Source organism: Solanum lycopersicum, chromosome 1, assembly GCF_036512215.1.
Source record: "Solanum lycopersicum chromosome 1, SLM_r2.1".
Taxonomy (NCBI): Eukaryota; Viridiplantae; Streptophyta; class Magnoliopsida; order Solanales; family Solanaceae; genus Solanum; species Solanum lycopersicum.
This window is the reverse complement of record NC_090800.1, coordinates 2,570,114-2,596,762: the sequence shown is the minus strand read 5'-3', so window position 1 is coordinate 2,596,762 and position 26,649 is coordinate 2,570,114. Positions and strand designations below refer to the sequence as shown.

At 30.9% G+C, this 26,649-nt stretch overlaps 2 protein-coding genes across 3 annotated transcripts; one reads left to right on the top strand and one right to left on the bottom strand.

Annotated features, from left to right (window-relative positions):
• Positions 1 to 1,359: 1,359 nt before the first annotated feature.
• Positions 1,360 to 5,158, top strand: LOC101246169 (phytosulfokine receptor 1). Its single transcript, XM_004228489.4, has one exon. It carries the CDS (start codon positions 1,897 to 1,899, stop codon positions 4,936 to 4,938), a length of 3,042 nt encoding a protein of 1,013 aa, XP_004228537.1. The 5' UTR covers positions 1,360 to 1,896; the 3' UTR covers positions 4,939 to 5,158.
• A 3,772-nt stretch (positions 5,159 to 8,930) lies between these two features.
• LOC101246461 (uncharacterized) lies at positions 8,931 to 17,915 on the bottom strand. 2 transcript variants are annotated; one of them, XM_004228490.5, is made up of 7 exons: positions 17,679 to 17,915; positions 16,720 to 17,591; positions 12,586 to 12,641; positions 12,270 to 12,500; positions 10,230 to 10,521; positions 9,611 to 9,810; positions 8,931 to 9,270 (listed from the first exon to the last, which is right to left on the bottom strand). In XM_004228490.5, exons 1-7 carry the CDS (start codon positions 17,746 to 17,748, stop codon positions 9,117 to 9,119), a joined length of 1,875 nt encoding a protein of 624 aa, XP_004228538.2. In that variant the 5' UTR covers positions 17,749 to 17,915; the 3' UTR covers positions 8,931 to 9,116. The 2 variants fall into 2 exon arrangements, with proteins under 2 accessions (XP_004228538.2, XP_010315277.2); XM_010316975.4 differs by having other exon boundaries at positions 17,658 to 17,866.
• Between the last annotated feature and the right edge of the window lie 8,734 nt (positions 17,916 to 26,649).

The following is a 26,649-nucleotide window of genomic DNA, read 5'->3' as shown; positions in this document are numbered from 1 at the left end:
TATACGTATCTTTATTGTTAGTAAATTATTTTATATTTGTATATAGTGTTCGTGAAGTATTAGATTAAATGATTGAATTCCAACTCAATATTTATTTCATAATTAATTATTCTGATTTAAAATTACTTTCACATTAGAATTTCATTAAGAATTAAGAGCAAAAACAAGACTTTTTTTAACATTTATGAATACATTAGACCAAAAGTCTAATAATATAATAAATGATATAATAAGCAAATTTGACTATTTTCTAAACATTATTTTTGACCATTTTTTATTTTGAAAAACTTGACCCCTATTAAATATTTTCCCATTAATATACAAAAATAATTTGGTCCATTAATTTACCACTTTAATTCTTTTCTTCTTTTTTAATTATCAGTGGCAGAAAAAAAGTGACATACTTAATTAATTTTTATTAATTATTGGAACTCCACCCCAATTCTCACTACCAATGACTCATATAGTGTATTTCAATCAAATTATTTTGAACTTGTTATTTTTTGCACATCTTCTGAAAAAAAATTAAAAAAATTAACCTTTTTTTACCTTTTAATTTCAGTTTAATACTATACCTTTTTTTATCATATTAATTTCTTTCCCTATTTATTAATTAAGTATATATAAAGGTGAACAAATATTGATTTTATCTATTTTTGCTTGTTTATGTTTGATTTAACATATTCATAAAAGCTAATAAAAAAATAACAATATTACTATAATACCCTTATTTTATCACAAGTCTAAACTCATCTAAATATTAAAAAAAAAAAAGCAAATAATCTTTAATCATAACAATAACACAAAATGGTAAATTATCTTGATTGTAAACAAATAAAATTGAATAGTAAACAAATAAAAATATACAAAGAATATATATTAACTTTTTTCCAAAAATTGGAGATATGAGAAAGGAAAAATTAGTGTGAGGTTTCGAAAAATCGAATTCTCACCAATAAAATTAAAATCTGAACAGTCAACTAATCAAAGTTCTCCTTCCGTCCACTATAATTTGTCATGATTTCTATTTTTAAAATCAAATAACAATAATTTTGACTAACATTTTATGAATATTTTTTTCATTACATTGATATGCAAAAAATTACAATTTATAGTATTTTTCTTATAGTTTTTGAATATTTAAATTTTTTATTTAAAATATCGAATTAATATAGTCTGATTTAATTTTAAAAATTAGTTCACTTAATTTTCGAAAAGCGTCACATGACAAATAAAAATAGACGAAAAGAATACTTTTTTTTTAATGTAAGCACGGCAACTAAAATGAACGAAGATCAACACTACTTATACAACAAGTGGTCCAACAAAACCTCACAAAATGAAAGTCGAGACAATCTTATCACGATGTGTTAGAGGTAGAGAAATTGTTTCCAATACCGAACGCTTCTAAGAAATATAGGAAACTCCTATTTGTTAAAAATAATTGAACTGCCCCCCCCTCCCCCCCCCCCCCTCTCTCTCTCTCTGTGAATGTGTAAAGTCTCCAACTGAGATATAATGGAATAGCAAAGAACAACAGCAGCCCTATTTGGACCAAACAAAGAAGAGAGTTGAGTTTTGAACTCAAAAACAAACAAAACAAGAAAATACCCTTTTTGTTTCTCTACCTCAAGCTTCAATTTTTTGTTTCTCTTCCTTGTGGTTCAAAGGTTTGATTTTTTTGCTTGTTTTTTCCATTCATTCATCACTTTTGTCAAGTACCCTTTTCTTGTTTCATATCCATTCATACTTTTGTGGTGTTTCCTTTAATTTTGAAGCTTGATACAGATAGAAATGAACAATCTTGATGTAAAAAACTGTGTAGTTTCATCAAATATGTGAAAAGTCCTTTTTTGTTTCCTTCTTTTTTGTGTTGTTTTTTTGAGTTTTAAGAAGATGGGTGTGTTGCAAGTTTGTGTGATCTTTTTGTTTCTTGGGATTTGCTTACAAGCACAATCTCAAAATCTCCAGAACTTGATATGTAATCCAAAAGATTTGAAAGCACTTGAGGGTTTTGTGAAGAGTTTAGAGACAGTTATTGATTTCTGGGATTTGGGGAATTCTACAAATTGTTGTAATTTGGTAGGTGTTACTTGTGATTCTGGGAGGGTGGTGAAGTTGGAGCTTGGGAAAAGAAGGTTAAATGGGAAACTTTCTGAATCTTTAGGTAATTTGGATGAGCTAAGAACCCTTAATCTATCTCACAATTTCTTTAAAGGACCTGTTCCTTTTACACTGTTGCATTTGTCTAAATTGGAAGTATTAGACTTGAGCAATAATGATTTCTTTGGATTGTTTCCTAGTAGCATGAACTTGCCTTTGCTTCAAGTTTTCAATATATCTGATAATTCCTTTGGAGGACCAGTTCCTTTGGGTATCTGTGAAAATTCAACTAGAGTTTCTGTTATTAAGATGGGGGTTAATTATTTTAATGGTAGTCTTCCAGTAGGAATTGGGAATTGTGGTTCATTAAAGCTTTTTTGTGTTGGCTCTAACCTTCTGTCTGGTAGTTTGCCAGATGAACTGTTTAAGCTATCAAGATTGACTGTATTGTCTCTACAAGAGAATCGATTCTCGGGGCAGCTTAGCAGTCAGATTGGTAATCTGTCTAGTTTGGTTCATTTGGATATTTGTTCAAATGGATTTTCAGGAAACATTCCGGATGTGTTCGATAGATTAGGGAAGTTAACATATTTGTCAGCTCATTCAAATAGGTTCTTTGGTAATATACCAACTTCATTGGCAAATTCTGGGACTGTTAGTTCTCTTAGTTTGAGAAATAATTCTTTAGGGGGTATCATAGAGCTTAATTGTTCAGCAATGGTTAGTCTTGTTTCGCTTGATCTAGCTACGAATGGGTTCCGTGGGTTAGTTCCTGATTATCTTCCTACTTGTCAAAGGTTGCAAACTATCAATCTGGCTAGAAACTCTTTCACTGGACAACTGCCGGAAAGTTTCAAGAATTTTCATAGCCTTTCGTCCCTTTCAGTCTCGAACAACAGTATGCATAATATTGATGCTGCTCTCAGAATTTTACAGCATTGCAAGAACTTGTCTACGTTGGTCCTTACTCTGAATTTTCGGGATGAGGAGTTGCCTACTGATTCTAGCCTGCAGTTTAGTGAGCTGAAAGCTCTCATTATTGCCAATTGCAGGCTAACTGGAGTTGTTCCTCAGTGGTTGAGAAATAGCTCAAAACTGCAACTGTTGGACTTGTCATGGAACCGTTTGTCGGGAACACTTCCACCTTGGATTGGAGATTTCCAGTTTCTATTCTATCTGGATTTTTCCAACAACTCGTTTACCGGGGAGATTCCGAAAGAAATTACCAGATTGAAGAGCCTAATCTCTGGCCCTGTCTCAATGAATGAGCCATCACCAGACTTTCCTTTTTTCTTGAAAAGAAATGTAAGTGTTAGAGGGTTGCAGTATAATCAGATTTTTAGCTTCCCTCCAACACTGGAACTAGGTAACAACTTTCTCACTGGAGCAATTTTGCCGGAATTTGGGAATCTGAAAAGGTTACATGTTTTGGATCTGAAAAGCAACAACTTATCTGGGACAATACCAAGTAGCCTGTCTGGTATGGCGAGCGTAGAGAATTTGGATCTATCCCACAACAATCTGATTGGCAGCATACCCTCCTCTTTAGTCCAATGCAGCTTTATGTCAAAGTTCAGTGTTGCTTATAACAAACTCTCAGGGGAAATTCCTACTGGAGGTCAGTTCCCAACATTTCCAACATCAAGCTTCGAGGGCAACCAAGGACTCTGCGGTGAACATGGTAGTACCTGTCGAAATGCCAGCCAAGTTCCTCGTGACTCGGTTGCCAAAGGAAAGAGGCGCAAAGGAACTGTCATTGGCATGGGTATTGGCATTGGTCTTGGAACGATTTTTCTTCTTGCCCTCATGTACTTGATTGTTGTACGGGCAAGCAGTCGAAAAGTAGTTGATCAGGAAAAGGAGCTGGATGCTTCTAACAGGGAACTGGAGGACTTGGGCTCAAGTCTGGTCATATTTTTCCATAACAAGGAGAACACTAAAGAGATGTGTCTTGATGACCTTTTGAAATGTACTGACAACTTTGATCAATCAAATATTGTTGGATGTGGAGGCTTCGGCTTGGTCTACAAGGCCATCCTTCGTGATGGTAGGAAAGTTGCCATCAAGCGGCTTTCAGGTGACTACGGGCAAATGGAGCGAGAATTCCAAGCCGAAGTTGAATCACTTTCAAGAGCTCAGCATCCGAATCTGGTTCATCTTCAAGGATATTGCAAGTACAGAACTGACCGGCTTCTAATTTATTCCTACATGGAGAATGGAAGTTTGGATTATTGGCTGCACGAGAAAGTTGACGGACCTGCTTTATTGGACTGGGATCTGAGGCTTCAAATTGCTCAAGGGGCTGCAAGAGGACTAGCGTACTTGCACCTAGCGTGCGAGCCTCATATCTTGCACCGAGATATAAAGTCTAGTAACATTCTTCTTGACGAAAATTTCGAAGCTCACTTAGCTGATTTCGGTCTTGCAAGGATTATTCGGCCCTACGACACTCATGTGACCACTGATGTTGTCGGAACATTAGGCTATATACCTCCTGAATATGGCCAAGCCTCCGTAGCTACCTATAAAGGGGACGTTTATAGCTTTGGTGTGGTTCTTTTGGAGCTTCTAACATGCAAAAGACCGATGGATCCGTGCAAGCCTAGAGCAAGCCGAGATTTAATCTCTTGGGTGATCCAAATGAAGAAACAGAAGAGGGAAACTGAAGTCTTTGATCCTCTGATATATGACAAGCAGCACGCAAAGGAAATGTTATTGGTTCTTGAAATCGCTTGCCTTTGTTTGCATGAATCTCCTAAAATAAGGCCTTCTTCGCAGCAGTTAGTTACTTGGCTCGACAACATAAACACACCACCTGATGTTCATGTGTTTTAGAGGAGAACTTGTTGTCGATAACTTATATTTCCAGCGGATGTCCTGCACATATAGCAGTGTATTCTGGTGTAAATGGTTGTATCTTATCCCTATTTGTATCTTCCTGGAATTGAAGAATATATACTATGTTTCTTCTCAAACATGTACAAATAACATTGTGAATTTTGGATGTGACTTTATCTTACCTTAATAATAGATGGACAACATCATTTTATTCCTTCTTGCATTTATCAATTCTATGGTGGTTTCTTTTCTTTAGTTTGTGTATGTTGCCTATGTTTCATTGTTTGTTCAGTTGAGGATCTTTCAGAAACCGTCTTTCTACCTTTTCAAAGGGTAGGAGTAAGGTCTGCGTACACTCTATCTTCTTCAAACGTCACTTGCGGGATTACATTAGGTTTTTTGTTGTTATCTTCACAACCAAAGACTTGTTTAAGTAATGTAGTTGTAGGATTTTGAAGGCTACACCAATTTTGTAAGTTGAAAACTATGCGAAATGACGTGACTTTGCCTTCCGTTAAAAGTTAGGGTTAAATGTATTTCCAAAAAGTCTGTTTGATCAAACTTCTAAAATAAACTTTTTTTTTTTAATGAAGATAATTCTTTATCACAAGTGTATTGTGAGAATAGCATATTGTATTTGATTAAATCATTTGGAAAATGCTTTGTTAGTAATGCCCCCACTAGTGGATAAGGGCATATTCAAGCTAATCTAGCTTTCTCCTCCTTTCTTTCTAGCCTTAATAAAGATAATGATAAGGTTTACGTATATTTTATTTTTTTTTAGATTTTACTTGTGAGATTACGGTAAATATATCGACTTATTGTTTGTTAGCTTCATTTTTCTTCCTAAATGAGTCTTGTAGTGCGCGATCCGAATTTAGTGAGAGCTTCAATGTGGACTCTGGACACTGCAGTGCGCTATCCGAATTTAGTGGAAGCTTCAATGTGGACTCCGAACAATGCAGTGCGCCATCCAAATTTAATGAAAGCTCCAATATGGACTCCGAATGGTTAATGCTTCTTGAAGATAAAATCTATTTGAAACACATATTGTCTTCTATCCCCTCTTTTTAAGGGGTCAAATGACCAAATATTTATTTATTTTATTCCTATTTAAAGTCAAAAAATTTCTAATGGGAAACAGAATAATGAGAAGAAGGAAGAAAAACTTGTTGGTTGGGTCCTACAATTTTGTCAAAAAGTCTAATAATTTTTTCCCATTTTTCTACCAACAGTTCAAACTAGTGGTTGAACAAATCAACAACTCTGATACAAATAAATAAATGATAGTACTAAATTAAATAAATTTTTCCAGGTTTTAAGTATTAAATATTTGATTTATGAATGAAAGTCTATATGGTTAAAAATCTCCTTGATTTACACCAAGTATTTCCTATTGAAAATCTCTAACATTTTTTACGATAAAATATTGGTTAGTCTGTTTGATCAAGTTTATGAAAGTCAAAATATTGAAATATTTATTTTAAAAAATTAAGGTATTAGGCCAAATATATAGAGAAAAAATAAGTATATCATTCATTAAACAAAGATTTCGAAATCAAAATATGAGAATACATTCATTTTTCCAACAAACATAGACTAAACCAAAACCTTTTAACTAATAATTTAGAAAATGTATCTTCTTACAACAAATTTCCTTTAAATAACTTTTTTTAGACTAAGGAAAATGTTGGATTCAACCTAATTTATAATAAACCATAGACTCACCTAAAATAAATACTAAATAAGAAACTAGAAATGTGTTGGTGACTCAAAATCTTCATGTACAATAATGTGTCAGATTTAACATCTAAATTAGAAATTAAATAATAAAGGAAAAAATGATAAATATATTTGAAATTATTATAAATGGTATGCAAATACCTTTCGTTATATTCTTGGACATTGATGTCTCTGCCGTCCAAAAACTAGAACATATATGTCATTCACTCTAATGGAAGACTAAATAGGGAGACGAATATAAAAAATATGTGTTAACAATGAGATTCGAACCTTGGTAACAACACTAAAAAAGTCTTAAGTACCCATCCAGGAGCCATTGGGTCAACTAAATCATTTATTCATTGGGTGCTCTATGTTAATTTTATACAAATACCTATCAATTTCTACATAGATATATATTCCGTAACGAAGTTAATGGGTGCTCGAGCACCCAACGGACACCATGTGGGTCCGCCTCTGCAGGGGTACCAATGTCCAAAAAGTATGATGGAGGCCGGAGGGTATCTGCAAATCATTTATGATAGTTTTTGGATATATTTGTCCTTTTTCTCAATAATAAATTATTTTTAAATTTTTTAAATTGAATAAATTAAAATGAATATCTGAATTCTTATAGCTTAAACAAGTTAAAATGAAGAGAGATCAGAGAAGTATTGAAAACATTTTTGAACTTGACGAAAATTATTAGTTACATATATGAGCTATTAATAGTCTTAAAAACATTTTTCTACTTGATTAACTAAACTTAGATACACCCTTAATTTGCCACATAATATAACAAGTTATCTCAAACTCTTGTAGGAGCAGAAGACATATAATAAAAAGTTAAAAACCCTATAAAATTGTTGAGAACATCTCTAAATTTGACGAGAATTTAAAATTCTATCTCACTTATACTACAAAATTAAAGGTATATATAAATTTCATTAGACAAATAAAAAAAATTAAAACTATTAATAATTCAAAAACGAAACTAATAATTTACTCAAAATTTAAAAGTGTTTTTATTCTCTATTGAAACAAATGATTTGAGGGAGTAGTTTGGTGCAAGTCAAAGGTAAGTTTTTATTACTCAAATAAATGCAAAAATTCTTAGTCAAGATTAGTGGTTTAAAGCGGAGACGCATTTATGGCTTATGGATCATTATTTAATTTTTTTTAAAAAAGAATTTTTATTAAATTCTTTATTTCGAGTTGAATATTATACTGAAGTTTTTCCTTTTTTTTAAAAAAAAAAAAAAAAAAGAGTTTGACTACATTTCTTTTATTTTCCAAAAACCAAATGTTTGTTTTCTAAAAATAGAAAAGATAAACTTTTGACATTACTTATTGGTAGACGACAGTTTATGATCTACCTTTCCCTATTTTTAAAATATTTATAGTATTTTTCATTTACAATTTTTTTTTTAAAAAAAAGTAAGAGATATATTTAACTATTTTATAAATTAAATATAATAATTTTTAAAAATTACTATAAATAATTTCAAAGCTAGGAAGTTCCAAAAAGTCTGTCTATTTTAATAGATGACGGTTTATCCACCTCTAATTAATAAGGTTGTATATAGAAAAAAAAATTATAATAAAATGATAAATAATTCTTTATTCTTGATTAGAAGTTCCAGATTCGAGTAATATCGACAAGGAAGTAAAGATGTTCAAACATAGAAATTCTTTGTCGATCCACCTCGACATTTTCTTAGACTTATCATTGTCAATCTCGCACACCCTTTCACTAGGGTATTCGTGCTCCTCGATCTCTTTCGTATGCTCAAACCGTTTCAGTTTTGTCTTCTGCATTTTATCCACCACAAAGTCACCCTTTACCCTACCGATTATATCTTCATTCCTAATATAATCTCTCCTAATATGTCCACACATCCTGCCTAAGCTACCTCATTTTTTCTACAATCATCGTTGGAAGATAATGGTTCTTGACTAGCCAACATTTAAACCCCTACAACAAAATCGATCTAACCATTCTATATCCCATATGACAATGGATACAAACTTCCATTCCATCCAAAGGTCGATTTACATTTTATCGATTTTTGGTGCTGAAAAGATCCACATTCAAAGGTCTATTTAATTCCGTTCTCTTTTGAGATTAATTTTTGACATATTTTTAGTAGTGAAATCATGTACTTTATTTTAGTCATGCTCAACTTGAAGCGCTTGGACTTTAGGGTCTATCTCAAAACCTCCAATCGTTATGAGTAATGCACCGTATATAGAAAAAAAAGAGCACATACCAAACCTGCAATTCATTAACAAGCTCTTGCTATACACAAATTTTTAACTAGCCTAAAGTTTAGACAATCAATCAACAATGCCCTATTTTTTGTGAGCGATTGATACTTAAACAATGACGAGGGGTATAAGAAAAATAAAATGAAGTGTGCTCCCCTATATATAGTAGCTGCAAACAATTTTGGTCAAGCATTTGGAGACCAATCAAAACTAGAATAAACAACATTAACAGGTCCACAATCACCCATAAGATGTGTCAAAAGACCTGCTTTAGTTGCATCTAAGTAACCCGTAATCCACTTCAATATTTCCTTTTCCTGTCCAAAATCAGTATTGTACCTGCAAAGTGAATATGTTGGATACATTAGGAATGGTAGCGGGGCGAGTATACTTACTCTTGAACTAGTTTACCAAGAAACAACAACACATCTGATAGGATCCCATAAGAGGGGTTCGGGGAGAGTAGGATGTATGCAGACCCTAGATCCTACCTTTATAGCGTAGAGAAGTTGTTTCGTCAAGCATAAAACCAAATTTATAAGGTGATTTCAATTTGGAGGGCCCTCTAGTAATGGATGAAGGAGTTTATGCCACCAAGCACGAAAATTCGTGGTTAAAGGAGCATATCTTTTTTCTTAAATCTTAGGGATGAAAAATACTACATTTAAAAGAAATTTACCACTTGATCATTCGATTGAGGTAGACAGTTCTCTTGGACAAATCAACTTGCATTGCATCATCCCTCTGGAAATACTCTCTTGCAGCATATCTTAGTTCAGACTCGACATTTTGAGGTGTGAAAAATCTTACTGCTGGACTTGATCTTGTTGCATTGCACAGTCCAAAATGGATTAACGGATTAACTTTCTGAAATGCCATCTGCGCACGGGAAGTATAACATTTAAGATTTTACCATGGGATCCCGAGGAAAAGTGAAACTGTATGAAGTTCCTAAACATCAGTATTTTAGTTTAAAGTGAAATACTGCAGAACAGGTTTTATCTCACTAATCTTCAACTTTCACATATTTTTCTTTTCCTAGTGAAAGTTGATGTCCCAAAATAACGAACTCTGACAGCTTTCTTTTATTTTAACTAAAGTATAATTCAAAATGCCTACTTAAACTGACATAAGGCTGTAACTTGAGCAGCTAAATTTAAAGCATTCAAATTGACTCCATGGTGTCTATCAAAGCCTCGAGTGACTGAAACAGCATATATGTTTGGTATAAAAAGTATTCAATTAAACAGTTGCAACAGTAGCTAAATTAATATAAGATACAGGGGAGACGTATTTACCTCCAGACGCCTGTCTCCGCTAGGGAAGGGTCTCATCAGAGTAAAAGGAGCTCTTCGGTTGCTTCTAAGTATGCCATCTTTAAGCCCTGATAGGGAATAGGAATAACCACCAACCATGTACTGGAACTCGGAGAAAAACGCTCTCCTATCGATCATGCCCCCAGGATGACCAATCCTGATCACGGCATGAATGGCCATAGCATTATACAAATTCAGAAAGAAGGCTAGCTTCTCGTCTGCTGAAAGATTTAGGAGGTTCACCCTGTGGAGATCCTGAATCAGATTTGTATATCTGCATTTGTGAGATAACACAGAAAGATTAGATAATTATCATACAAACCCGCTGCCTCAGATAAAGGTCTTGGTTAGTATTTAATTAAGGAAATGGACTGTGAAACCTACTAAAGAAAAGAGATAGATTAGCTTTTTCTTTCTGGTCAGATGCATAGAGATGTATTAGGTGTCTGTCTGTCAAAAGATATTCTGCTACTACAATAGGAAGTTTATTGTGAATGAATTAAGAGTTTGATAACAGCATGATGCAAACCTGACTAATTAAGTTAAATCGGAGGTACAAACTAACTTATAACAACATTTGAGAAGTAGAGATTAAGATATTCTAGCAGATGATTTCATCTCCTCTTACTTTGAAGCAGTATGCTATTTTAAAGATAGGGGTGTTGCTGGTAACATTCTTCTAATACAAGTTCAGTAATGAACTATCTTTGAATTGGTTGTGAATATGCACTGGAATTAAGTAATAAGAAGGGTTCGTATACTTTTAAGTCCAAAGTTCCTAATTTCCAGCATTGGGCCATAGGTTGCTTATAGATTTCATCTTTATTTGTTTAAGTAGATTAAACCTCTTTAGACTGCCAAGCTCTCTATTAAGCTGACCGGTCTTAGTACAGGAAGTTTCTAAAGTAGAAACCAGGCAGGAAAATAAGCAGCTCACGTGTGCTGACAGGTACGGTTAACAACTAACAGACATGGGAATACTTAAATGCTTTTCGTACAGACTCCTAGGGCAAGCTCTCCAGTCCTTCTATAAAGGCGGTGCACCAGGTTAAGAGAATACTTAATGCTTCGTATGGTGAGCTAGAGATGAATCACAGTGAAAAATAATCAGCTCATGTGTGCTGACAGGTACGATTAACAGCTGACAGACATGGGAATACTTGAATGCTTTTCGTACAAACTCCAAGGGCATGCTTTCCAGTCCTTCTATAAAGGCGGCGCACCAGTTTGAGAGAATACTTAAATGCTTTGTATGGTGAGCTAGAGATGCTCAGGGATTATAAGGTTTCGGTTGGGAAGCTATTAGCTTATTGGAAGGATAGCGTCAGAGCTGAAGATATGGTATGCTACAATTCAAGACATCTTTCAGTCAATGATATGAAGAGATACATACATACTGTGGATGAAATGAATCCTCACTATACTACAAGGAGAAAAGATTTCTGGGAGGTTGAGATTCCATCTAATTGCCCATGGTGTGGGAGGAGACTTTGTCATCCATTGCATCCTATTTGCTTGAATTATATTGCTGCAGTACTCAGATATCTTTAGTTATTTGCTGCAGCTAATGTCATTTACACTATTTACTCATAACTGAAACCATTTCCTCCTTCAAAATAGCCTCTTAAAATTTTTCTCTGAGAATCGTATAACAATAACTATACAGAGAGGACAAAGCAAAGGATTAAACAAAAGGTCAAAAATCCTGTAGTCAACAGGAGTAAAAGATGTCCTATTCAATTAAAGGATTACATGAAGGATAAAAAAAATATTTGGCAAGCTACCTGAAAGTTATTTCTAGAATTATGAAGCAAGGAAAGAAAAGACTAGCAAATGAAAAGATTCATCTGCAACATGTTTGCTGACAGAGAAGAGAAACCAAAATAGAAAAATGAGCTGCAGCTGAACCTACAGAAATTTTTATCAAGGATATCTAAGATGGAGATTACCACTGAAAGCACAAGCCAATTAATACAAGTTACTTAACAGTTTCTGACAAAAAAAAAAGAGAAATGTAGGTACCTCCGAAATTCTTCGCTATTGCTGATGCCTATATAATCAATATGATGCCGATCATCAGAGGCGTAAGACTCAAGTAATGCAGACATTATTTTACCAAGCCTTTGACCTAACACAGCAACGTCCTTGGGTTCATTGTCATTTGTGGATCCTCGAAAATTATAGCATTTGGGAACAAAAGGCTCATGTTCAAGGAATCTATAGAAGTGTTTTCCATCTTCAAATTCATTTTCTCTGGCATAAACAGTAGAGTAATTTGTCAATAGAATAAAATCTACACTGATGGGCAGCAGTCATAAAATGCTTTTCGGGTTCTTACCCAAAGACTTGGTGAATAAAATGCCTTCTCGCCAGGTTCTTCCCAATTTCCACAGCCTGTGTTAGATATCAAATAGGTATTACTTTGAAATATAAGTCCATGCAGTATCATTGATAAAATTTTTAATGATTCTTAAAAATCAATGGCTTTGCTAATTAATGAGGTCATTGCAAAACAACGGTAGTGTTGCATGGACACGTCTCAGTATCTAATGTTATAAGCTTTTAGAATTCATTTTTGCATTATACTTCCAAGTTTCCACTTTGCTATACTTACTTAAGCACTATGCTATGATTGAATCTGAAATAACTTTTATGTTTAGTTAGAAAATAAAGTTTGAGAAATACCAAAAGATTGTGTTACCCTTTTTTTTTTCTTTTTTCAACAAACTACAGGTAATGAGTAACTCATGCAGACTGGATTCAAGGCCATGCTACACAGATGCTAAAACTCCAGAATTAGATCCGCTAACAATCAGAAATTCAGGCCAATCCAATGTATCCACAAGAAAGTTACTCTACTGAAGATCATATATAGAGGGACAATTGACCTTGAAGCAGTAATGGTACAATAAATGTCATGAGAAAAAATTCATTCCTTTTTAATAAATGATAGTAACTAACTTGCGCGCACATCAACTGAAATAATATCCTGAAAGTTCCTTTATGGAGATCATGGAAGAAAGATTGTATTTGAAGCAAAAAATAAATGAGAACAAAGAAATGCCATAAGAAAAATGTCTAGTTCATTTTTACAATAACCATTGCGCGCACCTCCACTAAACCATATTTCCTTCCATGTTCATTGACCTTGGGCTTTAGACTATACTCTTGGGTAATCAAAAGAATGTACATGCTACCGCCCCGCTAAAAATAATGGGAAGAACAACCTAGCATTTTTTTATCTATTAGAATTTGAGCTCCATTTCTCATATGATCTATTCTATCTTCATTGGTATAGCCGTTAGGACAGACTACTTGATCCTCCAAAAAATATTCATTCTTGAAAGTAACACATGTTTTTAAACTCTTTTGTTTTATGAAAACTAGTCATGTGTTTGGAAACAAGAGAAGAAAAAAAAAGGAAGCTTTGTCACTTTTTTCTTTTTTGGTACGTAAAAGCCTGTCGCTTTTTCATGGGAAAAAGGAAAGAAAAGGAAAGGACGAAAAACGTTATCCCTCGGACCCCAGTGAATGGATTGGATTTGAATAATAGAGCTTATAGTAGCAAACGAGAAGTATCTTAATAGGCCTTCGGTAGAATGTATTAATAACATAATATTTACATCAGCTTTGTTTATTAATATGATCTAATGCGATACATTTTTTCATGTTATATGTATTGAGGAGTGTATTGCTAAATACTAATATCATCGATTTTAGATATTAGTAATGTAAAAGAATTTAATATATGCATTAGCTAAAAGACTCAATTACCCCTCAAAAGTATTTTTACTTTTTCTCAATCATAATTTTAGAGGATACTTTTGTAATAAATATTTTTATACAATATATTTTTTTTTAATACATCAAACCAAACTATGCATAAGAAATATTTTTTATTGTATAACTAATGCAAGCATAACTAATATAACCCTAATAACATGCTTTATTTAATATTATTTTTATACACTATATCCAAATGACTCCGGGAAAAAAAACTCTCCTATTTGTTTCACGTTGATTTTCTTTTAACCCTTCTCATCATTTCCTCACCTTTGCAATTATTATAAAGAGAAAAATGAATACAAGATCCAATGTTCCTATCAAAAGATCAAATAATCCAAGGGGGTATTTTATTTTTATGAAGAAATGAAACAGTGACTAACTTTCAGCACGTGGGAGAAAAGACCAATTCACGCATCTATCATAATGACGAGGCTAAGGCTAATATTTAAAGTGTACAATTTCCAAATAACTTATCAAATTGACCCAAGAAATATAATGACTTCATTAATAATCTCCAAGTTAATTGATTGCACTAATTTCAAAAGCGTGTGGGACTGTGGGTAATATACTCATTATCAGCGCACGAGATTGACGGGACCGTTGGATAGAGGAACTTTTCTGAGTTCTAAGTGAGCCCAAGATAGACGTGTGGTTCGGGTAGAAACTACTTGACTTTATTCATTTGACTGTGACCAAAGCCTGAACAATGGCCTATCTACTTTAAAAGTTTAAACCCATTTCATGCTACTAGTACATAGTATGACTTAATTTCAAAAATCACCAACAATTGTGGTGGGTAGAAGACATCTTTAATTTGGACCTCAAAAATGAAATCATCTTTAATAAAGACTGTTTTAAAGTAGGATTTCATAACGTGAATTTGAACTAGTTGAGAGGGTTCAAAATCAAATTGACTATTTGCAAAACTCCATAAATAAAGAGTTAAAAGATAGTTGTTTATGCGCAATCTTACTTTTACTACAAATAAGCTTAAAATGTCTCGGAAGTTTTCAATTAAAAAAATAGGACAAGTGGGTCTTCTTGATTTATTTATTTTTGTTATTTTTAATATTAGTAGAAGGAGTAAAAATATCTTTTCGTAGTTGTCCAAAATAGCTTTTCGTAGTTGTCCAAATTGTCTGGACAACTATTGAAGTTCTCGGACAACTACGTTGTTGGACTAAAGTGTAAAAGTTAAAAGTTTGGAAATATTGAGAAAAATATCTTTTAACCTAACTTATACTATTTGTCATTTCTATCTAATTTTCAAAACTTAGAAGTATTCCTACCAAATTGAATAACTAAATCGTACCATTTAATAGACCTTTCCTTTTCGATAGACACTTAGCTTAAAATAAATCATAACAAAATAAAGAGGATAGAATTTCAAGTAACACCAACAAATAATATGATCATCAAAGAAAAAATAATAAGAAATAATAATAAAGTGAGAGTGAGAAAATACCAATACCACTAATAAGAAAAATCATACCGTAAAACTATCTACTAAGGGCCCGTTTGGATGGGATTAATAAAAGCAGCTTTAAAAAAGTATTTTTGAAAGTGCTGAAACTTATTTTTAAAATAAACAGTTATGCGTTTGGATAAAAGTGCTGAAGTTGTTATGCAAAACGTGAAAAGAGAAAAATAGAAGAAAGAGATGTTAGGGTTATATGGGTAACTTGGAGATTGTATAAAAATATTAAGGGAAAAAACATAAAAATATGGTCAACTTAAAACAACTTATAAGTTAAAAAAAAAACACCCCTACCCCAGCTTTTAACTTTTGGCTTAAAATAAGTTTTGTTTAACTTAAAATAAGCTATTTTGAGTATTGTCAAACAGTTAAATAAGTCAAAAACCAGCTTTTAAGTTAGTTTGATCAGCTTTTAAGCTGAGCCAAACAGGCTCTAACTCTATACTCTAACCATTGACGTATATATTCTCCTATTAGTAAGTTATCAGGAGTATACTTCTGTTTATGCAGTAAATTATAATCGGTCTCACATTTATTGGACAATATGTATGATACGGAACTTACATTTTGTAAGTAAGGAATATCTTGTCCCAAATATTTCTATGTCGAACATTGTTTGGCACCACTGCACAACTACATGCATTTAAAAGGTCAAACTATTTTTCTTTGCCTAAAATAATTTGTTGTTACAAAATTATTTTAATTTGTGCGTACGTGTTACCAAACATTCAAAATTTTATATCGAAAACCAAATTATTTGTACTTAAACATAAGAAATTAGCTTAGTTGACCCTTGCACACCGTACCATCTTATTATTCTTTTTGGGCTAAGTGAACAATACTTTTAAAAATATAGTACTTATAATATACTATAATAAAGTGGATATAAATTTCCATTAATACCTTTACACGTTCCATTAATACCTCAAAATCCTAAAACACTGTAGAATCTGATCAAACGTCAATTCTATACTAAAAATGTTAGCGTTCATTTTCGTGCTTGCGTCTCCTATTAGGATTAGTAGATAATAATGCAATTTATTGTGAACGTTAGGTGCCTATAGTTTCATTTTGAATAACGAACATTTATATTTTTATCATATATTATAATTTCATAGAAAATTAAATATCTAAATTTGATTATTGTAATATTGAATTAATACTCTATAATATAATTTAGTAATAATGTGAAAGAAGCGAGATGCATACCTTTTTCCTGCCGCAGTCCAAGTGGTGGATCAGAACCTCCACAAGCTCACCGCCGGAGAAGCAATTTTTTACTATTTTCATCCTCATGATTCTGTCCTGTATCGGAAGCTTTTGCCTCAATACTCTTACAATATCTACCATTTCGTCGTTTTGCTCCTCGTAATCGTCGTCGAAACCGTAAACCGGTGGTGCCGGTGCATCCTCCGGGCATTTTCCGGCCAACATTTCTGCAAATTTCTTCTCCAACATCCCGCTATTCCGTAGCGAGTTCAACGCCACCAGTCCACCTAACAACTTATCATTCAGAAATATCTGCGGCACATTAGCACTTCCGGTCCTCTCAATTAGTTCCTTCTCTCTTTTAGGATACACATCGACGTTAATTTCAACGTAGTTTAGGTTTTCCTTGTGCAGAAACGACCTCACAGCGGTGCAATCCCTGCAATTAGATCTCGAGAAGAAACTCACTCTTCCGGGAAGCTTCTTCACCGGAGGTTTTAAGTTCACAATCACTTTCATTCCAGAGAGATCAAACTCCGTCACCTGCTGCGATTCCGATTTAATCACCACTTTCTCATCATCAAACTGATCCCTCATCGACGACAACCGCTTCGTTATCGCCGACGATAAACTATTACTCTTCTCACGAAAGAATTTTCCTATCGCCGGCATATCAAAACTCTCCGGCATCGACTGAGACCGGTTCATTTCACCTGGAGATACAATAATCGCTACTCCGGCAGGTACCTCCGGTTGCGGCAACAAGCTATGCGGCTTAATCACACCTAATAAGTTGCTATTTTCCTTAACTGAATCATCGATAATTCCAGAAACAGCTGAATTAATATCTTCCGCTCCTCCTCCTTCATTCCCTGCGTGAATATCGGAATTCAAAATATTAACAGAATCAACGGAATTCAAATTTCCTTTTTCCTTACCGTTTTCGTCGGAAATCATACCTTCTTCTGCTTCTGCTTCTACGTCTGCTTCGTCTGTTTTGCACAAATTGATAGAATCCATTTTCTCCATTGAAGGAAGAGAGAGAAAGAGAAGAAAAAATTTAGAAATGGTGAATTCTAACAAGGCGAAAAAACGTGAAGGGGTTGAGAGAGAGGGAGAAGCTATTTATAGACAAAAAATGAAATTTGAAGGAAAAAAATTGTAAAGACTTTATTAATATTGGGTTCTTTTACCATGAAGAAGTCAACAAAAATGGAAGATTATGGATAATATATATGATATTAAATTCATAGCTCATTTAAGTTAAAAAACTTTTAACTAAATAATAATAATTTTATTTTTAAAATGAGTATTTTTCTTTTATTTTGTCAATTTTTAAGTTGCATGATATATCTAATTTTATAAAATTAAAGAATATTTTAATATGTTTTATCAAATCAAAAGTTGCTCGTGTGTTTAACGTTTTTGTATTTAATATTATCATAGGTAAGTGAAATGATGATAAATACAATGTAAATTGTGATTCAGTGGTGAAACGATTGACTCTTATCATAAGTCGTAGATTTGAGTTCTAGTTATAAAAAAATCACTTCATGATTTTATTGTGCATGATTCAAAATATGACCTTTGGATATCGAGCGAAAATAAATTAGGTCACGAATAAGAAGAAAGAAAGTACATTTAAAAATAGCATAGATTAAATCAAAAGTTGCTCGTGTGTTTAACGTTTTCGTATTTAATATTATTATAGGTAAGTGAAATGATGATAAATACAATGTAAAATGTGATGCAGTGATGAAACGGTTGACTCTTATAATAAGTCGTGGATTTGAGTTCTAGTTATAAAAAAATCACTTTATAATTTTATCGTGCATGATTCAAAATATAAACTTTGAATATCGAGTGAAAACAAATTAGGTCACGGATAAGAAGAAAGAAAGTATCATTTAAAAATAGCATAGATTAAAAAAGGGGAAAAAAGGAAAAAAAGTATACAAAGTGGAAATTTGTCTTCTAACATAAATATATATATAAAATAAAAAGGAAAAAACTTTAATAGCAAAGAGTTGAAAAAAAATCAATTAGTAGAGTTAATTTGATTTAGTCTAACATTTTATTTCGTAAGGGGTTAAAATTGGAATCGCAAAATCACCAACTCAATTTTGACAATATCATAAATCAGTATTTTAAAAATGAAAAAAATTTATGTACGATTTTAATAGATATTATTTAACGAGTCTTGAATTTGAATGTTGAACGTATTTAGAATGGATAGTCAAGTATTTAGAGTATCAATCTTACGAAACTAAGCCTCACCCATAAATTTCAAAATATTTTATCGATATTCTGTTTCAAAACGAATGATGATAAAAAAAAACTCCTTTCTTTTTCCTCTCTCTGATATGTACATGTCCAAAGTAATTAAATATGTCATTTACACCTTCATATAAATTTTTTCACAAAAAATTAATATTTTTAATTAAATTTCATACCACTAAGACTAGTTTTATTTTCTCATTTCTAAATAACAAATATTCGATCATTATTTCTGTTTAGTGTTGTATTATAATTTATAATTTCGAGATATATAAATATCGATTAACAATGAATATTATAGATATATTTTATATAAAAAAAATTATTAATGACTTGTGTGTTTTACTAGGTCTATCAAGGTATGTGGTAAGTGTGCTAATTATTTTAATACTATATTATAATCATAGTTATTAAGTATCTTATATATAAGTTGGTTGCCTAACATTATCATTATCATTATTATTAACTATTTAGGTTATCATTATTTACATTAATGTGAGCATTTGACTTGGCCGTTTGGATCAATATATTTCTTAAAAAAAATTTTAGACATTTAAATTTGTGGTAGTGGTATTTTTGGTTTATTAGTATTCTCTCAGACCCTTTTTAGTTGTCATGTGTGTTTCTCGAAAGTTAATGTGATTAATTTATAAAATTAAATTAGATTACATTGATTTAATATTTTAGATATTTAAAAACGATACAAAAAGCATTATAAATTTGTACATTTCGATATGATTAAAAAATACATCATAAATGTTCGTTTATGTTTTTATTTACTTGACTCTAAAAAAAATCACAACTAAAAAAGGACAAAGAGAGCATTTATTAAGTTAAAATTTAATCCTTATGACTATATCTAATTAATCATATCTAATTTTTTAATTATTTAAAATATTTACCTTTGATCTCTCTCGTGATTATAAGGATTTGAATAAATAAAAGCTTACAAAGTAGTTCATCGAGCTAGAAAAGGCTATTCATTAACTTAATTGTTTTGTTTAAACGAAGAGCTTTTTTCTTTTCATAATTCTTATATTCATATTCATATTGAGACTTCGACTAGTCTATTATGTAAGACTCATATAACAGATATGCACTATTTAACAAGATCTTTTCTATAATTAGAACTCAAATATGTAAGACCTCTAATAAAAATAATAAATAATTCGATTACAATTTTATTTTATTTTTACCAAACTTAATATGTTTACCTCTTCAAATTCATTTGGAAGACAAAGTACACCTTTGAAAATGAAGTCAATTTTTCTGTTATATAATCACTATATATATATATATGTGACCAAAATCAAAGATATTCAAGTTACCAAGGCACTAAGGATAATTAAACCACTAAGGGCAGAGTCAACAAGTGGATTATTATTGTTAATTTCTTAGCCAATTAATTTATTTCTTGCTTGTTAGTATTAGACATGTTATGCTTTTTAAGATGGAGAGTCAATTTTAATTATTTATTTATTTTTGCAAATTTTTGTTGTTTGAATAAATCAATTAGATTGACAATAACTTGCTTAGAATACTAAGATTTTGAAATTTCATACAAAATAATAGTTACCAATTAGATCACTTTGAAAAAATTATATATAATATTGTTCATTTATAATCTGGAATAAATACTAAACAATTTTATAGCTAAATTACACTAATAAAAAAATTTATTATATAATCAGTATAATATAATTTAAATTTATCTAAAAAAAATATACATGAATATAAGCGATGAATTATAAGTTTATTTGAACTCAATAATTTTAATTTTGACCTTATATATACACATTAAATATTATTAAATAGATCCAAATAATAAATTTTGAATCCATAATTTATCAAAGTGAATATGACAAAACTCAAAAAAAAAAAAAAAAATATGACAAAACTCATGAACTCTATTTCTTATACAAATCCTAAATTTGGAATAAAAGCAAAATAATTTTCTACAACCAAATTAAATTATATTAATAATAATTAAAAAAATTCATTACATGATTAGTATAAATAATATAAACTCATTTAAAAACACATACGAATATCATTGAAAATTTTACAAATTTATTTAAATTCAATAATTTTGACTCTGACCTAATATATACATTAAAGATTATTGAATAGATTGAAATACTTTAATAAATTTTGAACCCCATAATTAATCAAGTGAATATCACAAAACTCATGAATTCAAACATGACTCTTACCTAATATATAAATTAAAGATTGTTAAATAAATTAAAATACTTTAATAAATTTTAAACCCATAACTAAATAAGTGAATATCATAAAACTCATTGAACTCAAACATATATTGTTTGACTCTGACCTAATATATAAATTAAAGATTATTAACTAAATTGAAATACTTTAATAAATTTTAAACCCCATAATTAATCAAGTGAATATCACAAAACTCATGAACTTAAATATATATTGTTTGACTCTGATCTAATATATATATATATATATATATATATATATATATATATATATTAAAGATTATTAAATAAATCAAAATACTTAAATAAATTTTAAACCCCATAATTAATCAAGTGAATATCACAAAACTTGTGAACTCAAACATATATTGTTTGACTCTTACCTATTATATACATTAAACATTATTAAATAGATCGAAATACTTTAATAAATTTTAAACTCCATAATTAATCAAATAAATATCATAAAACTCACAAACTCAAATATATATATATATATATATATATATATATATATATATATATCCTAAATTTGTCTCCATTTTTAAAAAATATATTGTGAATTTTATAATAGTTGCTTTCTTGGACTATGTCTATATTACTTATTTTTAGATAGAAATTCCGGCAAATTAAAGACAAAGTCAAAAAAATTAAATTACTAAAGCCGTCCAAGCAAAATGGTGGAACTTCCTTCTTTATTCTTTTAATAATAATAAATATAATGATACAATTCTATTTTTTATAAAAAAGAGAGTAAGGTATTGGATATCACTTTTATAAAAATGTAAGGTAAAGAAAAAATAAAATATAACAATAAGAATAGATAGAATAAATAAAAATATATATAAAAGGTAACGATGTAATCCTATTAAATTGATGTTACACAAATTAATTTTTTTTTATTATTATCTAACGAATTTAAGTATTTAATGACGCGATACAACGAATAATAAATAAACTAAATGTTTATAAATTGGAGACTATAAATTTCCCTAATAGCACTCTTGTTGTATTATTTTTTTCTCATTCTTTTTGAACCGCTAATTATAATAAGGAGAAATATTAATGTGACGTAAAAGAGAAAATATTAAAATAAGTTAAATAATCCTCAATCGAGTTAATATTTTCTTTAAAAAATGTGTAAAATGAAACATAATAAGTAAAATGTTTTTTAAAAAGTAATTACCATGAGATACCATCGTAATAATTATTTCAATTTCATAAAAAATTATTGAAGTTTGAGGTACATTATAAATCTATGAATTCGTTTTGTACTTCAATATCATATATGGAATTGTTTGTATTTTAGTTAGTTACTTAGGTATATTGTATTCAAATGTTATTTTTACAATGATTATTTCTCGATCATATTTAAACGATAATCAAATTTTAATCAGTGATTCAAAACCTTAATCTTTTTACTATTATGACACACACAAAGGCCTTACTAATTTCAAATTAAGAGATTAATGCAACAATCGTGATTCTTAAGTTAATTCATTAAGTCCCTTTTAAGATATGCAACAAAATTGAAATGATGTAAAAATAATAATATAATTATAATAAAGAGCCACTTTGAAAAATAAGTTAAAAAGAAAAAAATTATAAATATATTAATTTGCATAACCAATTTCTACCTCTTATAAAATTCTACACTTTTTCTTTTCAAATGGAAACCAAAACAATACCCAATTTAATAACGTTCTAAACATGTGTCATAAGAAAAATAATATAGACTAACATTCACTTTTCATAATATTTAATATTTTAAGTTCTTATAATCGTTAGGTGTCACGATCCAAAATCGAGCCGCGACTGGCACCCACACTTACCTTCCTATGTGAGTGAACCAACCAATCTAGACCTTAACATTTCAATGTAATATCAACATAAAGTAATGCGGAAGACTTAAACTCATTAATAAAACCCAATTCAATAACTATTATTTCCCAAAATCTGGAAGTCATCATCACAAGAACATCTACTTCGAATTACTAAATCTAAGAGTTTCTAAGAAGCTAAAAATACATAAAAGCTAGTGCATGCCGGAACTTCAAGGCATCAAGACATGAAGAGGAAGATCCAGTCCAAGCTAGAAGCATTAGCTCACCCTGATATCCGGAGTACTGAAGACTGGCTAGAGTTACTGTTGAGTTGAAGATGACGGCACATTTGTTGCACTCCACAATTAAACAAGAAGAAAACATAAAAGTAGGGGTCAGTACAAAACACGGGTACTGAGTAGATATCATCGGCCAACTCAAAATAGAAATCAATATATACCAAGTAATATCATAAAATCAACTATGATACTCAACATGTAGCAACAGCAAGTACTATATCATTAACAATTGCCGTCAAGTTCACACATGAGGACTCAAGCCTCAATACCATACTCATTTGGGAATTATGTTCATTAGATTGGGTATATTAACATCTTTCAAGATTCTTTATCTTTATTTCTCTTGTGTCGGTACGTGACACTCCGCTCCCTCATATTCATTAATCCTCTTGTGTCGGTACGTGACACTCCGATCCCCTACTACTATGTGTCGGAACGTGACACTCCGATCCCCTAAATCTACGTGTCAGTTCGTGACACCTGATCCCCTAAATCTACGTGTCGGTTCGTGACACCCGATCCCCTAAATCTACGCGTCGGTTCGTGACACCCGATCCCCTAAATCTACGTGTCGGTTCGTGACACCCGATCCCCTAATCTCCTTCTATCAATTCATCAAGCCTTCTTTCTTACCAAGGCATCATCCATCTCATTATTTTAGTTCATCACGCCTTCTTTTATACCAAGGCTTCATCATTAACAAAGAGATTAGGGTTTTGCAAGATTTGGGATTCAATAACTTCATCATGCTTATAATCACAATTATATAATTACATTCATGCAAGCATACAATTAAGCACATAGCAGGGTTTACAATATTATCAATACATATCATTCGCTATTAAGAGTTTACTACGAATATCGTAAGAAAAACCATAACCTACCTCCACCGAAGACTAGTGATCAAGCAAGAATTTCCCAAAGCCTTGTGTTTTTCCTCTTCGTTCGTCTCTCTCTATCAATTCTCCTTCTCTCTCTTTCTGTTCTTTTCTTTTTCTTATTCAAACCCTCTTTCTTTTACCCTAATTAGCATATAATTAAGAATAAAAGATGGCAATAATAACCCACTAATTTACTCAAGGTTACCTCTTTTAACCCCCAAGTAATTAGACTTATTAACCTTAACCCTCTAACTTTATAATTAAAGTAGGAATAGTCCAAAACGTCCCTTAAAACGTGTAAAGAAATCTGACCTAGACTGGGATTACGCAACCTGTGACGGCCCGTCGTGCCTGCGACGGTCCGTCCTGCAGGTCGTCGCAAGGTTCAGAGACTCAATTTCCACCAAAGAGTCTGTGACGGTCCGTCGAGCCTGTGATGGTCCGTCCTGCCATTCCGTCACGAAGTTCAGAGAGTTGATTTTCAGTACCCAATTTCAGAATTTCTAAGTGTTTTGAAACGAGACCCCTCGATGGTCCGTCGTGCTCATAACGGTCCGTCGTGGATTCCGTCGTCTCAGCCTGTTTTTCCAGAAATAAAATCTGCTGCTCAAAACGACTAAACAGGTCGTTACATTAGGATTATGGTGAAGTGAAGAATATCTTTTACATTCAGACTAAATTTGAATTTTAGATGTAATTTTTACTTCTATTAGAGTGTATTATTTTTAATATAAATGAATATCTTAAATCGATAAAATTGATAGTGGACTAATAAACCTAAGAAAATATAGAAAAGATAAATTGTACGAAAAAAGACCTAAAATATAAATTATCGCATTTGATACAAAAATAATTTCGTCGATCTTTTGGCTCTAAAATACCTTTGACGTCAACGTATTATCTCTGAAATGCCCTTATTTTGTATAGTCATATTTTAAAATGTTAATAAATGGATCATTTATTACGCAAAACAACTTTATTGGTATGTTTCAGAATTAACCTAAATTAATTAAATCTCAATCCAAACCTAGATCCACCTAAAGAATCCATAGCCACCCGCCCTAAATACCCATTAAATTAAAGAGGATAAAAACCTTGATTTCATTTAGTTAATTATTCTAAATTTGATTTGGTCTTCAAATTACTATCATTTTTACAAAAAAACTCATCTTCAACGCCCTTCAAAATTAAAATATAGCTTCATAATGATGGTAAGACAATAATCTGAATCACCGACTTTAAAGTAAATGACCGAAGAGCATTTTATGGTTAATATGTTGATATTAAAGGTATTTTAGAGTCAAAAAATAGATAAAGGTTATTTTTTTTCATCAAATCCGATATTTGAAGAGAATTTTAAGCTCTTTTCCGTAATTATATTGATATCTTTTGAATTGATTGTATTAAGTGGTGAGTTTTTCAATTGATGTGTATGCAATGATGTTTTATGTGGATTTAGTTGTCGATGAATGCATATATAATAAATAATTCTTTCAAAAAATAACTTCAAAATATTTTTATCACATAGGTTGGATAACTTATGGAGAAAATCAGATTTAACAAGTTAAAAAATGCACGATTATATAGCTAAAGAAAACAAACTTAATGCCTAAAATCATCTCATATGTTGCTAGTGTGCTCTACAAACCTATTTTTAGATGAATTCATATTAACCAAATAAAATGAAAGATATGATAGGAAAATTCGACATAATATATGAACTGAACCTATATAATATCTAATGAAATTTAATATATGTGTAAATCAAGAGTTTTATATATATATATATATATATATATATATATATATATATAAGATTCAAAACACAACAATTATTACTATTACAATCAATATAATCATAATTTTTTAAAACAAATTAACAACATACATAATTGTAAACATATTTTAATTATTTATTTCTAATTTCACGAGTTAATATTGGTTCGACCCTTGATGTTGGATTCAAAAGCATTTTCTGTAAACAAAAAAATATAAGTAATTATAGTTTGAAGCACAATCGCATTAGTAATTATAGTTTGTCTAATTATGATTTATATGTGACAAGTGTTTTGAAATTGTATATGTTCGTTTAAAATCAGTGGTTAAAGCTAAAATTTGAGATACAAGTTCGACTGAACTCAATAACTTTAGTGTTTATCTTTAAAGTTCATTAAATATGTACATAGTTATTAATATAGAACCTAGTAACTTAATAAAATTAAAATTTCAAATTAATTAACTTTGAATTCTAACTTCGATTTTGTTAGGAGCATTATATTTTCAGTCAATCTAACTATATCCAACACATACAATTTTGTTAGATATATAGTGTAACTAACACATACAACACACTTTAATATTTTTCACAATCATTAACTCCAAAAAACCATACATACAACTGATATAAATATAAAAATCTGTT

Coding starts and splice junctions, on each gene's coding strand:
- LOC101246461 (XM_010316975.4), bottom strand. CDS start 17,748: ATGGAGAAAATGGATTCTATCAATTTGTGCAAAACAGACGAAGCAGAC. Junction 10,522..12,269: donor AATAGCGAAGAATTTCGGAG/GTACCTACATTT, acceptor TCACAAATGCAG/ATATACAAATCTGATTCAGG. Junction 9,811..10,229: donor GCGGAGACAGGCGTCTGGAG/GTAAATACGTCT, acceptor TCCCGTGCGCAG/ATGGCATTTCAGAAAGTTAA.
- LOC101246169 (XM_004228489.4), top strand. CDS start 1,897: ATGGGTGTGTTGCAAGTTTGTGTGATCTTTTTGTTTCTTGGGATTTGC.